At 43.7% G+C, this 17,738-nt stretch overlaps 2 protein-coding genes across 3 annotated transcripts in view; both read right to left on the bottom strand.

Moving 5' to 3' along the window:
* Window positions 1–1,755, bottom strand: part of LOC119174579 (uncharacterized) — a 53,533-nt gene extending 51,778 nt beyond the window's left edge. The window contains exon 1 of the mRNA XM_037425556.2: window positions 800–1,755. Within this exon, the coding sequence (XP_037281453.2) occupies window positions 800–886 (87 nt within the window). The 5' untranslated portion in view covers window positions 887–1,755. The remainder of the gene's footprint in view (window positions 1–799) is intronic.
* A 9,249-nt stretch (window positions 1,756–11,004) lies between these two features.
* Window positions 11,005–17,738, bottom strand: part of LOC119174580 (histone lysine demethylase PHF8) — a 35,846-nt gene continuing 29,112 nt past the window's right edge. For both annotated transcript variants that reach the window (XM_037425557.2, XM_037425558.2), the window contains exons 17-19: window positions 16,716–16,828; window positions 13,103–13,244; window positions 11,005–11,192 (exon numbers count right to left, since the gene is read on the bottom strand). In XM_037425557.2, the coding sequence (XP_037281454.2) occupies window positions 11,113–11,192; window positions 13,103–13,244; window positions 16,716–16,828 (335 nt within the window). In that variant the 3' untranslated portion in view covers window positions 11,005–11,112. The remainder of the gene's footprint in view (window positions 11,193–13,102; window positions 13,245–16,715; window positions 16,829–17,738) is intronic.

Genomic DNA, 17,738 nt, shown 5'->3' with positions numbered 1-17,738 from the left:
GCTGCGTTTAATAATTTATGGTATGGGGTCATAAAACAGGCTTTTGCCGCGCCGACTCTGAGCATAGGCGCTCGCCATGAGGTAAACAGAAGAGAAAAAACACACAGGATAGAGAGTAAAATAGACGTTGCCAGCGAATTAATAAAAGCGCAAGGTTATTTGGAAGCACAAGGAAGCAGTAGACGTCCGTTTACTAGTTACTAAGCGCCTATATCGAAGTACGCGGTACTTGTTTCGGCGCCACACGACATTAGCAACATAGCTACCTGGAATACGACTGTCCTACGAACGCGGACACCATTTTATGAAAATCGCACTCTAGGCGGAATCGAGCATTTCGAGTGGGCCGTGGGGTAACATTTTGGCGGCGGGTGTACGCGACAAAGAAAGCGCGGTTCGCAAAATTAAAAAGTAAATGAAGACTTTGCTGTCAAGGAACATGTCGGCTCGGCTCTCGGGCCAAATCGTCACGCCCAGCTATAGTCGCCTTTTCAAGCAAATTTTGACAATACTGCAGGGTTGCAGCCGTGGCATCGTCGGCAGTGGCTGCTCGTGTTTCGAACAATCAAACACAGCGTGAACGAACGTTTGCGATAGAAAGCAGGCGATGCGACCGAACCAGTCGAGGCCGCGTCCAATACCCCTCACAACAGCGCCTGCTGATGATTAAGCCTACTGTTTCAATAACAAATAAATAACTATTTAAACTACACGGGACCATCAAAACTTGCGGCGCGCACGAACGCCCTACCCGGTTTATGGTGCGCCGCAGCCGCGAGAGCCAAAACAGTAAACATACCTCCGGCAGGAGCTCCTTTGCATCCATCGCGATTTCTTCGCATCGCTCCCGTCTTTCCCTCGTCGGAGCGGCAGACTCCGCCGCCATATTGAGATCCAGGCTTGTCACGAAGCGTCTATCATCTCATTGGCCAGCCGGCGAGATGAAGGGTTCCCATTGGACCCAGATTGTACGATGGCGCATTCTCATTGGATCAAAAAAAAGTATCATATCCGGAATGCATAGTATTCAGCAGAGAAAAAACGGCGAGGTGACCTACGAGACACTCACTGAATACTTCCAAATTACCTCGCAAGGCGATTCCGCGTACAGCAGAGCACGCTGCATGCGCGCACTAGGCATTCTCGGGCTTCCGCGCCAACGGGGGAGCACCACTGAGCGGCTGCAGGCTGTCACGAAACAATTTAAAACATACTGCTCAAAACGCGACCCCATCCCACGTCCTGCACCTCTGAAGTTCACGGCACCACAGCCCCCTAACGGTCAAACATTTGATGATGACTGCACTGCACTCGGGATGACGGAACACAAACAAGAAATGCGAAATGTCTTCTTTAGCTTTCTCGGCGCGAGTGGCGCCCTGATGCTAAACCTAGCCAACTAACGCTGCGATTACGTCGTCAGAGACCTCTGGGTGCTTCCTGCGACCGTGGGAAAAAAACGAGTTCGCTTCCTCTGCGGGGATCTGTAGTGCGTGAGACGCACGGCGCACATATGAGAATATTTTGTCGTTTCTGACCAAATATCTCGAACGTTTTCAGTTACCTCTAGCGTGTGATCCGTGGTGGATAGGCGATAAGTGTCGGGTTTGGGTTTTGCCGTGTGGCTGCGCTACCAGTGTGCGGCGGAGGTTGTGGGGGCCGGGGTGCGCGCGCGCGAAGTTTCAAAATGGGCTACTGGGGAAGCGGGAGAGAAGCGCGCACAGAGCGAGCGCTCCCGGGCATCCCAGCTGAAGACCGGCTGTGCAGCATCCCTCGGAGGGGATCCGATCCTCCCATTTGCGCGACCACAGCACCGGAGAGGAGCGGCGCAAAGGGGGGGTTCCGGAGGGGGGGGGGGGCGGACGAGCGGCCCGCTGCCGCGATGATCGTGCGTTGGCTCTGACGCGTCCAGCCACCGCTGGGAGGCGATAAGCGCAGAGTGCGCGCGAAAAGCGCGCGCGCGCTCAGCAGACCTGCGTGTTGTGGCGTTGCTAGCGTAGCCCAGCGCCGGCCTCTCTTGTCAGGGGTCTCCCTTCAAGAGCGGCGGTGCCGGTAGTAGCGGTTCCGCGCTCGCCCCAAACGTGACGGCGGCTTGCCTCCCTCCGGAGGGGTCGGTGCGCCCCCGAGCTACGCACGGCGGCTTGTGCGTGCGCAACAGATCGCCGCCAAGCTTGGCTCCCTACCGGCGCGCTTTCGCCGGCGCCCACGTGTTTGGGTGTCGCGTGCTAGCAGCTGACTCGCGTGTCGTCGCCCCCTCTTCCTCCTCACCGCGACACGGCGCGCGCTTGTCCGTTTTGTCGCGGCGCGCGCCGTTTTGACGCTGCCCACTCCTCCTCTTTCAGCGACGCTTTCCTTCCTCGTTGCCAGCGCTTCCTTGTTTCGAGTGGCCACGCCGTTTTCGCAGCCAATTTGCGCCGCGATCGCCTACTCGCACCGATGGCACGGCTTTCCTGGTTGACGGTAATTATAGCGCGAGAACAGAACGACGACAAAGGGTCGAGGAGACGAGCGCTCGTCTCCTTCTTGTCCCTTTGACGTCGTTCTGTTCTCGCGCTACAACTACCGTAATGTCATACCAACTACCTCAAACCGCCACACTTCCAAGTTTCCTGGTTGCATGCGCACAAGAACATGCACACTCGCTGTAGTTCTAGAAGACCACGATAGGTGGCGCTATGCTCTGCGACCTTTAAACCTTTGCGAGAGAACGACTCAACGGCAACACACGCTACTTCCCGCAGCTAACGCACGAGTCTTGAACGGCGAACGCAGTTCCTCGAACGCCCTTAGTTGGTTGATCGCAAGCACTTCATAACGTAATCATGTCACCAGCAAATGTGCCAGGTCATTCACAACCCATTAACCATTGTGATGGCAATACTAAACTTCTTATTTTTAAATTAAAATCTTGATGTTGAACAATTCTAAAACAAACTTTTGCTAATGAAGAAAAAATAACTAATGCCTATAGTAAGTCAAAGTAGCAAAGTGAAGTTTATTAACTGCTCGTGGAAAAAGCCTATAGCTTCTAATTGTCAATAAATAGCAAAATATCGACATTTAGAAAGTAGCGTTATTACGATGAACAGGTTTTTGGACCAACAACACACGCCACATTTAACACCATTTTCAATGCAAATGTTGCCCCACCCCCCCAGGAATGTCATACGGTGCCTGGAAAAAAAAAGAAATTACCACGTCAATGTTGCTATTTGAAACAATCCTAAAACTAGCCCGCATATGGGCGTGCACCTTTCAGAGTGCTCACGAGGAGAAATTAGCATGGTCTAAAGTGCTACCGCTCCAAAATGGTATAGGAATGCACTCAAACCTCATGATGACTAAGTTGCATCTTTCACGAAAATAAGTTCGTTATATCCAGAGGTTCGTTATAAACGTGTATGTCTAACACTGCATCTATTGCAAGACTTTTATTTTGCTTCGTTATAACAAATATTTCGTTATATCCGAGTTGGATATATCTAGGTTTGAGTGTAGTTAAGCAAAGACAAGCTGTGTTTGTTCGAAACGGTGAAGGCATTAACAGCAGCCCTTAGCTGTGCCTCATCCAACTAATTTCAACAGAAAATTAAAAGAAACCTTACTTACGGCACACTACCTTGGAGATGATGAGCGTTACTTCCACTGAATGAACGTTCCAGGATTTCATAGTGTATGAAACATGACCAGGCATCGGCATAACCTAACCACCTACATAAGAACACACTTTACAAGGTGTGTGATAAAATAATTTCAGTTTTGAAATCTAGTGTTTACATTAGAATGAACAATATTTCAGCATCACACGAAACAGCACACTTGCTCTCACAAACATAGAGGTATGCATGAAAGTGATTGCACCCGAGTACGTCCCCAGCTAAGTTACCTAAATTGAAGTGATCCTTTAGCACATTAGTTCTCATGTTCCTAAATTATACATATGAAATGTACTGCCCTTCTTTATTTTTGAGCACAATTGTACAGCTTGTTCAAACTTCATACACATGAAGCCTGCCTCATGTTTCACCTGAAAAATGAGTAACGCACATCGACCACGTATGAAAGACAATACATATACAGTACATGCAAAAAGTTAGCGTGCGATTCGCTGCTTATGCAACAACAAAAAGAACTAAAAGCTTCGATAAATGCATTCTAACACTGAAACTCAAATGCACTACACCTACACACTTGACAATCACAGAGTTGGCTAGCAAAGCAACAGCTGTGACCTAGTCAAGTACAGCGAAATCTCAAGTAATCTTCACAAACATTTAGAATAAGCAGACAGCTGGAGGAAGGACGTTAAAAGTTTTATTAGCATGAAAGGGCTTAGCTAATCAATGCTACACCCTCCCCATTTTTCGATGAATGTGGATGATCTCCACTTTTTATTAGGGTTCTATATTGTCATGCCAGAAACCATACATCAAAGCACTTCTAGCACAAGCATCAATATACTATTTGTAACACGTCCCAGTTTCCCAAAGAGCAATTTCATCACTAAAACGTACAATATTTTGACTTAATATACTATATAAATGTTGTGTTAGAGGCCTTGCAGAAAGATTCAGAGACTTACTCAGAAATGCCTCTTTTAAATACTTGTGTGCCAGACTAGCAGTCGGCAAGGTCTTACAGAAAAACATATCTTAAAATATCCCTTTCGTAATTTTAGAGGTAGTTTTTAAAAAGACAAACTGTGCGTAGCTTGCTAGTGTTGTTATTAACAGCTGTCACTCATCAATTCACTGGCAAATTGTGGTGACAATGGAGGTGAGGTGAGTTAAATGCAAGTTCTTAAACACACACCTATGAGACGATTCCGTGTGGTTTTAAGAATGTCATCTTGTGCAAGGCAACCTTTTTTTCTTTTTTTTCCTTCATTTTAGGGCAATTTTGACTACCTTCAACGAGATCACAAAGCCCTATCAATTAGGCCGTAGGTCCTTTCCATTGCCACACGAAAAGTTGTCTAAGCCACAAGCAATCTTTCTTCGCATGCTTGCATGCTTCAGACGGGAACATACCCAAGCCTCGTAACCTATAGCGATTACTCATACATTTCAGAACTTCGTCCGGACTGCCACAATCGCAGTGATTTTAACCACATGCTCTGGAGGTGCCCCTCTTTACAAGTAAAAATTAAGAATTTTCCGAAAATGCCCTTCATTTAATGCTCCTGAGTCCGGTCCTCATACAACTCAAGGCGATCCAGAAGGCTCACGATGCTGCGGTGAGGCTAGGCCTCCCCGTCCCTACAAGGGAGCAACCCGCGATCCTACCCTATAAAACGGGGGTGGAATCCTTTAGGATCCCAATAAAGTTTTTCATCCATCCATCCGTCCCTTTACTGTAGTGTCATATGTGGATAAGGCTCTTGTGACAAAGTAGTAAGCAATAAACAAACCAAAATATGTACATCTATAACAGCGGAGTTATTCCTGTTCTGTCACAATTTCCAGAAAAATTTACACATTATGCACTCCAAGTAGCTAAGCAAGTGTAAATCTCCCACCAACAAATCAGAAAAAAGAGCAAGAAAAATTATGAACAGTCTCCCAAAGAGAACCCCAATGGAATCCGAAGCAGCAGCGATGCGCACGTCATTGCCCCAGTTGAAACGGATGTCGACGCGTGTGCTTGAAGAATGGTTTGAAGCAAAACTCTGTGTAGTGCTTACTCAAGTAAATGCTTGTTTGAAATGCAAAGACGTGAGAGGCGGGTTGGGTTTCATGTGAATTCCATTGCAGATAAACGAGTCGAAAGTGTTTCTACACGACGTGCGGTCAAGTATTGCGGGCAGTGGAAAGAGTGAAGCGAGAGAAAAGTCTGTTGCGAGCAGGTGGAGGAGCCGGCAGCTGTGGGCACTGCAGCGAGCATGTTGCGGGTAAAGGAGAGAGTGATGTCAGTGCGCACCTGCGAAAGGAGCGCGACATCAACGTTAGCTGCGGCTTGACCTACTAGGCACTGCTCTAACACCAGCAGGGAGGGGAATTCGTTGTGGTGCGTTTGTACGGATGCATATACATACGACATTACACACGAGTCAAAGAGCTGCTTCGCATCTGAAAAAAAGGACGCCCCCATCGAAAAGTCACCACTTCACCCTACATAATGGACAGATTGGTAGCCTTGAAGACAAGTAGTATGACCCTTGTATTCACAAACGATCCTCGACTCGACTTTCAAGCTTCACTTGACAGAGTTGAGCACTGCACCGCTGCTCGGCTGACATTGATGCTGCGCTGTTCGAGAATCACACCACATTATCGTTGATATGCAGTGACTTGCCGTGCCTAGAGAGGGCGCTTACATCGGCTTTCTCAAGTGAAGGTGAAGCACTGAGTGAAGAGACGTACTAGAATACGGGGGTAAGACTGAGAAGACCTCCTCTTTCTTTTCCTGCAACGCGAAACCAGCGCTTGTTACCAAATGACTAAAGAACAAGCCCTGGCCTCCTCTGAACTGCATAGAGTCGGTGAGATGAAGCAATGAATTATAGACAATAGAACTAACACTTCAAGTCATGCAAAGAACAGTTAAGACTCACGTAAACACACTCATTTTTGTCATAATCACTGCTTGTGAAAATTTTTATCATATGCAGCGCTTGCAGTACAGCCAAAGACTTATTTCTGTTTTGGAGTCTGTGCTGGGGAGGGTAGAGCACATACCTCAAGCATATTGCGCAAATCTGTAAGTTATAAATGATCTTACCAGTAACATCTAACTAGTTAATGGAAATTGTGCAATCCATTGAGAATAGGAAGATCTATCACACCGCAGTGATCGGACTTCCCATACTATTCACAGCAAATTTACCTATGTAGAAGTAAAAAAGATATAAAGAAGCTCTCGGCATACTTGAACAAAGTGCTAAATGACATGCTAAGATGAGCTTGCTTAACTATAACCACAGCGTGTTATAGGTAAACAAAATGAGGATAACATATGCTGTATGATTAGAAGTTATTATGGACAACACCAAGTGATAAGTAACATCGTGGCAGGAACAATGTTAGCTGCTTTGGAAGTGCACACCATATTGCATGAATCAACAGCATACTGCATACGAGAAAACCTATTTGCAATCATTCCACATGATAACTATTGGACCAACAAATATTTAATAATTCTAGTGGTTTCCTTTTTCAGATATAAAAGTAAGAAAACTTAGGCCCGTGCCCCCACAGAGTCTAAGGTCATGCAGCGACAACAGGCACAGCGGGGAAAAAGCAATTTTGTAAGCAGAATGCAAAAAGCAAATGCAAACTAAATGTTCCTCTACAGATTCGAAAAGGAAATATAGCACCCAACTTTGTTGACAAACTACGGGCATTCGTTATAAAATGTGCTCTTGTAGCGAGAGACTGTGAGACAGCGAAAAAGCAAAGGTGTAAATTCAGCCATTTTAATTATTAACTTTTTGTTTTGATTTAAATGAATGCAGTCAAATGTGTCTAGTACTCTGGCCTACTGAGACTTACCCCTTGTCCTGTCTTAAAAAAAGGTACACAGACTTGATGCTGTCGATTACAAACGGCTACAACAGCAGTCGCACAAAAGTACAGTAAAGTGGTGTTTATTGTTAAAACACGCTATGTACAGCAAACTATGTACAGGCTCAGCGTTAAAAAGCATCAACACAGCATTGCACAAGATGTACTTGCAACCCTTTACTCCCTGCGATTCCTGTATAGCTTCAAACTACCACAATATGTACAAATGATGAAACAAGACCTGTCCAAAGGGTCTGCAACCTAGCATATTAACGTGTGCAGAAGCCACACACCAAGAGATGGAAAAATGTAAGTATCAAACCATTAAATCATGCAAAAGCTTTGCCTTCATGTGCAGCTTCATAGAGAAACATTTCGTCATTGTAAAGCACCAGAGGAAAGTCACATTTGAATTTCTGGATAGCCGCACTGTCCTTGAAATGCAAACAGCCACCGATTCAATGGCGGCTGAGCACGCAATATCATCATGAAGCTTTGCTTTGTTCAAACAACGATGCTCAGTTGTTGCTATAGAAATGTGTAAGCTGTGGTATGCACAGATTTGTGCAATCTATTCACGCATATTTTTCCCACCCAATTATAGAAAGTTTTGTTTAGTTTGAGGTGAACTTTGAGGACACACATATGGTGTGTACAATAACAATGGGACAGCCACAAAAAAATGTGATTATTCTCATGATGCAATTAAATATCGGGTCAATTATGTGATTTAAAGCACGTACGAATATGTAGAAAAAAAGTACACGTACACTTAGGGGAAAAAATATATAAAACGTGCAAACGCTTTCAGGCCCTTTGCAGTTGTTCGGCCTGATATCCAAAAACAGATTGGCAGCACGAAATGACAGAACAGATCTTCAGAAACCACGAGACTTCTCTTCAGCTATTACAAAAACAAATTCAACATTTTTTTTCAGAACTTTCAGAACAGCTTGAAGGCTCACAGCAGAAGAATAAAAGGTTCCACATATGCACCCACGAAAGTACAAGTGGAAATGTAAAAAATGCCACAAATATTCAAACAACATATTGCAAGAAGGACACTGTCACGCTTACGATAAACGCTGTTATGAAACGCAATAAAAAAAAATAGGCCAGTTCTGTCCAAATGTGGAACTTTGAAAGTAAAAGCAATACTTAGTATAGCCCTTAAGCTGCTCACAATAGGTTTTACCAATACGTTGATGTGACGCATTACGACACAGGTGTGACAACAGCTGCTTTGCAGACTAAAAAGCAGCATGACAAATACACAACATGCATGTAACAGTGTTAGCATGGAAAAAAACGCTGCTGCCAGAATTATGGGTGTAGTACCTCTATGATGCACTAGATGAGCCAGACCGACAGAAAGCCATTCACATTGGTGAAATGACTGGGCATAACTTATGCGGCTATCACTTGAACACTCCACTATGGCACCGTGACACTGTGTTTTCTTGACAGCATCCCATAAAATAATAAGAAGCTGATGGCAATATTCGAGGCTCGATTTTTGCCTACGTGAAACTTTTATAAAACACCTGCGATGAAATAATTGACATACCTTAACAGAAGACAACATTGCGACAGTGGTATGATGGAGCAATTTTTGGTCGTGTGAACACAATTTTGTAAAAATTTCTCTAGGGTGTTTTAATATCTGTACTGTTTAAGCTGTGTACACCCAAACTGCTTAGACCACAGCTTCAATGGTATGAATGTTCACAGCTATTTATCAAGAATGTTAATGCGTTGGCCGCAAAAATAATATTTCTGCGCTGGCTTCAGCAAAGCTGAGTGTGATGATGTGTCTGCTAATACACAATGTTGCATAAATTGGTAATCAAACATAACCCTGTTAAGCAGTGTTGCACGTGTTGCCGATGTGACAGCACGACAATAAGCACTTAGTGTCCATATAACAAAGCAAAATCTATTGAGACGGTCGTACGTTATTATACTTAGTCATGCAATTTCAGAGTTTCGTTAATGACTAAGCTGGTGATCAGTCTGCATCAAAAGAGAAGTCCAAGATGGCAAGACAATAGGAAGGCATTTTGTAGTTGGATTTTCATTATTACGGATTACCGACTAACACAAAGACGCTAATGATTGTGATCAGCCCAAACAAGAGAGGTGTGAGAAAGAAAGGGCGAATATTAGCAGGAGCTGCGTCTTGTCCCAGTTCCAAGCATTGCACTCAAAACACCAAATAAAAAAAAGGTTTGAAATAAACAGAAGGCATTCTTGGCAAAGCCACTGGTACCATTATTTTGTACCTTTTTCTTTTATTCCCTTCCCATGAAATATTCCAAGCAATGAAATGACTCTATAATACAGCTAGACTCGCCAAGAAAGCAATAGTACTTCCAATGATTAGTGGCAGCAAAAAGGTGGCACCGCCACCATGTGTGGGAATGCTCAAATAGGGTTATTCAGAGTTGGCACATAATGCCAACTCTTAATAATTCTTATGCCATTAGTTGGTGATACAGTTGCCAAATCGCTCAATTTGGAGAAAGAATAAGAATGCCATCACAAATTGTACACCACTTGGAGACGAACGTTTCAAATTTCTCCACCCAGTTATAGGTCGACATACGCAATGGCAAAATGCGTTGCCAGAGGACGAATACTCGCAACGAAAAACCTTAATTTCAAGGAAACTTTATTTTTGCAGCCGCGACTGCGATTTCAATTAAGCCTCGTTCGAAACGAGTGATGTTTTTCGTCTGTGTTCCCAAAAAATGCCTCAGTGCCCATAATTAAAACAATTCAAAATAATACTGTAGTTGTCAAATTCTACGAAAAAAGGGAAGGTAATAGCAAGAAAATTTTTTCCAATCACGCTGCACTATAAAGCAGTTACAATCTCCAGAATACACGGAACATGACTGCAACCACTCTCTCCACTGCTACACGCAATCAAACAAAACACTTCGCATTCCAATACGTCAAGTGTGCGTACCTTTTGTCCCAAAAAACGCATACAGGACAACCACCGCTGATTAAAAACATGGTGCATGCAAAGCCGACGCATCACCTTTATCACGGCACTCGAAAGCGTGCCACGCGACATTACCTGACCTCTCGCGAGTCACTTTGAACAGGTCACGCTTCTCATTTTGAATGGGCCTCTCGTGATGAAAACTCTAAAAAATTTGACGAAACGGTGACATTTTAGAGAAATATATATATATATATATATATATATGATATACATATATCTGTATATGTGTTTAATATACGCACATTATGTATACGTTTATGAATATAATATAGCGCATCTATGTAAATACTCTATGAACTGCATAATGTGCCTTATGAAATGCATGTGCTTTACACCATGAAGCCCAGAGGGCTATGCACCGCGAAGTAAAATACAGATTAGAGGAGGTGTAGGGAAGAGTGAGAGGTGATCGCGTCCGACATAGGGGCATGAGGAGACAATGAGGTAATGGTTGAAACGAGCAATATGTACAAATGAGAACAGTTCTGAATTGAAAAAAAAAAAAAAAGCGTGAAGCTGCTCACATCTGCTGTAGATGACACGCGCAAGAAATATGGACACGCAAGCACACACACACACGCGACGCCTGTCTCCTTCTCAGTAGATCATCTTGTGGATCTTGAGGATCTTGCCCAGACGCTGCTTTGCAGTGGCGAAGCCCTTCTTCGGCTTCTTCACTGATGTCCGGAAAACAGCCGGATGATTCCAAGAGGAGGGGGGGATGGCATTGAAGAAAAGAAGCAAGACACCACTAATTATAAGTGTCGCACTGCATAATATTACTCTGATATGTCTCAGTATGACACCAAGTCTGGTCGATTCAACATCATTAAAGGAACCCTGAAACGGTCTTCTGAAGTTTTGTCAGCCTTTAGGCCAAAGCCTCGTCAAACCATTCGCACCACAAATTTAGTGACACTCCGCGTACCAAGGCCACTACAAACCATTATATCATACCCTCCTTTCAGCTCTGCCTGACCTCCTCAACTCATGACGCACGATGGCATCGCTGGCGGTCACAGAGCTCTCATGAGCACGCTCGACGATTTGCACTTTTACCAGTCTAAACCTCCGAGATGGCACGCCGACAGGTTGCGTGCAGTGTCGAAGGCCATAACATAGTGCGCCTTTGACATAGTGCGCCTTGCAGCACGCACACCATCTGGCTACAGATAAAATATCACAGAATGGTTCCTTTCTGCTCTGACAGGTGCAGTCACCCTACCAGCCGATCTTACTTCCACGCATTCTACAGTCTATGACAGCCAATCAGATCAGCAGCTGGTGACGTGCTCTGGCCTCGTCAAGTGGCCAAAGCACGTTGCTCTGTGAATGGGTGGTTGAAAATGCGTTCGGCCGAGTCACAACGATCTGCACCGATCTGCAGCAATTCGCAGCTATAGAGCATTGTAATAAATTACACAGTTTATGCAGAGAGCTCGAATCAGTCTCTAATAACCCTTGGGACTTGGCCTACCGCCCCAATGTGTTTATACAAAATTGCTAAAATTGTTTCAGGGTCCCTTTAAACAGTTTTAAGTTGATCAATTTATTATGTACTAGTACGAGCCTAGTGACAGTGCATTTGTACTTAAGCAAATGTTCATTTTGTTATAAAACATTTTTTTTTACAATATATTTTTTTCTTTCAGACTTCTGACAGTATAAACTTGCCGGAAGGCCAAGCACAGTTTCATTGTTGGTAAGCAACTTTACAGCTATGGTAAAGGGTGGTTAAAAGGGACATATAAAAAAAAAGCTTTATTGTGTTAGTAATTTACCCTCTCATGACACCAAAAACACTATGGTTGCTGTGAAAATATGCTTCCTAAGCGTGACAATGCGCAAAAATACAATGCAGGTATTCAATCTTCAAGTTCCCCCACCAGTTGTGACGCAAGAGAATTTGATGACGTCTATTAAGTTGTAATCCCACTCAATAATCAGCAAATGTGAAGTTCATTGTCTTCTAAGAGAGCCAGAGATTTAACATACTAAATTTCAGAAAATTTCGTCAAGCCAGTGTGGTGAAAATACAAAAAAACAACACTTTAAAACCCGTAACGTCATTAAATTTTGGTCCGGAAATTTAAAAAGGACCCTTTGACATTGATTTCCCCGTCTATTCATAAACTAACAGGGGGGAAATTAACAACACTAGAGTTTTCATGATATAATTTATCAGCCAAAACTACTTTATTGCTTCATGTAGTGTCTCTTTAATGGACATCTTACTCAGCGGCAGATTGCTACATTCACTCAGCCACGATCATGAACTTTGCTGCCCAGCTGGGCAATCTCTTTAACCATTTCTCTCCCAAAAACGAGCTGAGTTCGCTCAGACGTTTTATTTCGTTCTTACCAAAGATTAGCAGGCGTCGCCCCCTCACTGAAACCACTCCGATTCATCTTGCCGAGTTCTACTTCACTAGGACAGATGGTGCAATAATAGGTTTAAAAGCGCACTCAAAGCATGCGTTTCAGTACAGAAATGCACACTCTCATTTGCAATGCGTCGTTTTCGGCCCAAAAAACACGGCAGGAAAAGGAATAATGAACAGGGAATTTTCAATGTTGGCAAACTCACGCCTAAAGGCATCCGGAGGCAGGGAGGGCTTTTTGCTGGCTGCTGAGGACGTGGACGGCCCCGGTTCAAACTCCTCAATGTCCTTTTCCTTAGATTTGGATGGCACTTGCGACTTCTTGCGATGGTAGGATCGCTTGGGAGGCTGCATTGCATCCCACATGAATGGGTATTTATTGAAGGCGTATCATCAAGTGGGCCACAGATCCGCAGCCATGAGGACTGCTAGAGAAAATGTTAAATTACTCTTTCAGCCCAAAGTTCTATTCACACGATGAACGCGGTCGCAGACGAATCAGTCACGTGACATGTTATCCAATTCGGATCCCTCCACAGCCAGCATTCGCTCGACTGGGGAGAACCGCCGCTGTAGGCGAGGATTTTGTCATCGCTTCCCGAGGAGCCCAGTAGCGATTTGGGCTTCTGTCGTTTCATGAATTGGGCCGCACCGACTGAAGCAGAGAGGCAGGAATAACTGACATGTGGCGACGTATAGTACGTGATCTGCAGGCTCGAATCGCGATTTGGTTCGTCGTGTGAAAAGAGCTTAACGTACGAACTCTGTCGACCCTTGGTAAACACATTTTGCCTCTAAGTACCTTACTGCCACTTGCACAATTTTTGTAAAAAGACAATAATAATGTAGGTGTGTCCACAATTTTTTAAGAAGCATACAAACAAACATAACTTGCAGCGAAATTTTTGACAAAAGGCGCAGCAATGTTTCTACATTTGTGTCTGTTGGCGTACCATGCGTGCAAGCTATTTGACGGCTGAAGAAACGCAGGAGCCATTGATGAATTTAGATTGTGAAGGAAATTAATGGCTTTGCCACTAATTTTTTTCAAGGCACAAATTCATCACCACAAATAAGTTAGTGTGGCGCTGCCACTACTTTTCTTGTTAAACATAGAGCCAATAATAACTAGTCACTCTGCCATCCTAAATTGGTGGTTAATTATTTTGTTAATTAGTCAATTGTAATCTGCTTGCAGTCAATTTACTTGTGATGAACACATCTTTTTATCTGAAGAGATAATCGTCAATAAAAATGCTCCCATTTTTTGCACAAAACTTCCGCATAACACGCAAAAAAAAAAAAGAAAGCATGCTGCACTGGAGACTCTTACTGCAAAATCAAATTTCTGGTGGTATAATATGACCCTCGCTGGCGATTACACGCGTTGACTTTTTCACAGCAGCGATGCCATCCTCATCTCATTCGTCCTCAGAGTGTCCAGTCGGTTACAACCTCAGAACAAATACCCGCTCCACCCCAAGTACGGCAGCGCGCCTGTCATTCACCTGCGCAACAAAGCAAGAATCGGCAATTTCCATTTTAACCATAACCGCTTTTTTGATGATAATGCAAATACTACACATATTATGAAATACAAGTGCGTCGTTTTTTGTAAAAATGTTCCATTTGGCTGAGCAGTGAAGTGGGAAATTTGGATTAAATTTGCCAAGTAACATTTTTCGACCTAAAACTATCAAAATGACTACGTGCCTGTACGGCCAAGTCATATGCCTGAAATACGTGAAAGGTCCTGACGTAACGAAAATAAGCGATTGCAATCAGAGGGACATTTATGAAAATTCTGCCTGGGTGGGACGATGACCGCTATGTGGGGAGCTTGCATTTATTCTTGGGCTGCAACCGACTATAGTTTACACATGCAAGCAGAGCTCACCCACTGCTGAAGCAGCACTTCTGTAGTGTGAGTGCCCACAGTCTCGAGCAGCCGCGCTGTGCTTACCGTATAAACCGGAATATTGGTCTAATCTTTTTTATCAAAAGACAATGAAAAGTCGACTCTTATCTTATATACCGGTCATTGGCAGAAAAAAAATCGGTAGTCTTGCAGCAATGGGCAGCTGAAGTCAAAAGCCTCCATTGCCATCATGAGCATCTGTATCAGCACTGTTGGGCAAGACTAAGCAAGGCCTATAGTGTACTAGCAACGCCATTTTGCCTCGGTTACTTGCTGTCAGTATGCTGCTTTCTTTTTTTCTGTTTCCTTCAGAAATGAGTGGTACTCGATAGCAGTTTACGATAGCCTTTAAGCAAAATGTTATCGAGTGTGCCGAAGCGCGCGGCAACCTGGCAGCACAACGAGAACTCGGTGCATTGGAGAAAAGCGTCCGATACTGAAGGAGCCAAAAGCAGCGCATCACATCCTACAGCAACCAAAAAAAAAACAATGTTTCATTCACGGACTGCAATGCACCCAGAACTGGAAACGCTAATCACCGAATTCATTCGGAAGCTACGTGCAAGGTCGCTACCCGTAACTGTGGAGTGCATCCCCGCGAAAGCTCTCGAGATAGTCTGCAACTCTGAGCTCACGAGGGTGCAATTCAAGGAAGCACCATCGTGGGTGCACAGATTTATGAAGCGGCGGCTCTGTGGTGAGGCAGCGTGCTTTCGTCTTTTAGCGAATGCTGCATCAATATCGCATTGAATGGATGGGAGGACGATGCACTCTGGGGTGTTACTAGTGAAAAACAGACATCATCGGACTCAAGTTCGGACAAATCTGAGTGGCAGTACTTTGTGGCCTTCTGGCATTTAACTACATAAGATTAGTGTCCAAATAAAAAGAAATGTCACCACAATGCAGCCCCATGATACCTTGCAATTTTTAAAAATTTGTTTTTCAGAGATTCAAAGTTTGGGGGGTCGACCTATATTTGGGTCCGACCTATACTTCGGTTTTCACGGTATGCCAAGCAGCTAATCACAAGAAGATGCTTGCTGTACCACGCAACCTGGCTATGCCTTTGTTTCGGAGCATCTGCTTTGTGATTAAGTCACGTACACTTACTGTGAACAATTTATACCCTTAAACCTCGATACAACAAAACCGGATACGTATAACGAAATATCAGTTATAACAAAGTAAATTAAGAATAGTCTTGCAATAGATATAGTGTTATGAATATACCTTCATAATAATTTTCAGATATAACAAGCTTATTTTTGTGTAAGATGCACCTTGATTATTATGAGGTTCGAGTGTAAAGGATTTTGCAGTTGATAACATGGAGCCGCTGCTACGCTGACTTGGTCCCATGTGACACATTACAACTTGTTCGCAACCAAAATAATGCAACATTGCTTTTTTTTTTTTTTTTTTTTTCACAGAATGGTAGGCAACATCTTTTACTTCAATCAGAGATGTTTTGAAAAAAAAAAATTCAAAATGGCCTCTTTGGGAAAACAATTTTGAAATTTCGGAGTTTATGGTAAACCAGATGCATTTTAGCACAATTTTGAAATAAAACAGAGTGCAGGAAACCACTGGCATTATTTTAAAAGGAAATGAAACTATAAAGAGCGTCACAAGTTTTAACTTAATGGGATGAGTGCCGGTGTTGCGAAGATGTCCGAATAAACAGGGATGTCTGATTTTTCAGTGTCTGAATAAACAGTCGGCCACTGTACACAATGGGACATGACTTGTAGCTTTCCTCCAACACCTACGTTGTCTGTATGAAAGTGTTCATACAAAGAAAGCATTTTCGAGTTAGCATGGCAGCAACAAATGAAGGTAAGGCTATTAGTGAGAAAAAAAGGAACAAAGAAAATGGGCAATGCAAGTTGAATACTTACAGGCTTATTGGCGAGCTTAGATGCCGTGTCTTCGATGGTTCGCTTGACAGACTTTTTCTGCGTTCCCTCTCTTGTGGGGCGTGGGGGTTTTGGGCAGTTGGGAGCGAGTTTGGCTACAGGAAAAAAAAGAGGTGACAAGAAATTGCATGCATAATATTTTCATTGTTATCAATTAATGGTACAACTGATATGTTCCTTCCTACATTTCACAGTGGCAGTTAAAAGGGCCCCTGAACCCCCTCTGATAAGTTCTGATAATTCCAAGTAAACACGCATCAAAAATGTCATCACGAGTAAAGATCCCAAACATGGTAGTGCTACAAGCCCCGGGTGTCCTATGAACTTTGAGAAAGAATCCCTCCTCTTCTTTGTGCCTTATGGCAATCGATCCTTTGAGCGTTTCTCTCAACTTTAACATGTCTGCTTGTCACCCAGAATACTTATTTGGCTGCTTGCAGGTATGCACACTTACCGCTCTTCCCCCTTGCACGGCGAGGAAAAACACTCGGCTAGGGAAACAGATAAGCCGACGCAGGAAGCATAGTAAAAGAAAGAGCGAAACGCGCGAGGGCCTATTTTGTATCTGCTATTACGGCACTGTTTAAAAAAATTTCGACCGCTACATGTTCATTGTATACCTGTGCACAACTGCGACATCACAACTAAACTTTGACCTTTGGGTGCTTTGGGGGCCCTTTGAGCTACAAAGTGTAGTCAGAGATATACATACTGTATTTGCTCGCATAACCCTAGCACTTTTTTTTTTTTTTTGGCGAAAAACCGATGCAAAGTTGGGGGGTGCCAGAATTACGTGGGGAAAACTTTTCACGAAAACGTACAGAGCGAAAAAGAAAACGAAGTAACCACAAATCGTGATTCTCACACCAGCAACTAACAACTAGATTTGATAAGCACAAATTAAAACTTACCTCAACAATAAAAGCACAGGTTCAACACAAGGCAAGATTTATTTGAGACACAAAAAGTGCAAGCAAATACTCGAGAGTAAGAATTCTATACGCA

The sequence above is a fragment of the Rhipicephalus microplus genome, chromosome 5, assembly GCF_043290135.1.
Source record: "Rhipicephalus microplus isolate Deutch F79 chromosome 5, USDA_Rmic, whole genome shotgun sequence".
Classification (NCBI taxonomy): domain Eukaryota; kingdom Metazoa; phylum Arthropoda; class Arachnida; order Ixodida; family Ixodidae; genus Rhipicephalus; species Rhipicephalus microplus.
The sequence above is the reverse complement of the archived record's forward strand: the minus strand, read 5'-3'. Positions and strand labels throughout refer to the sequence as shown.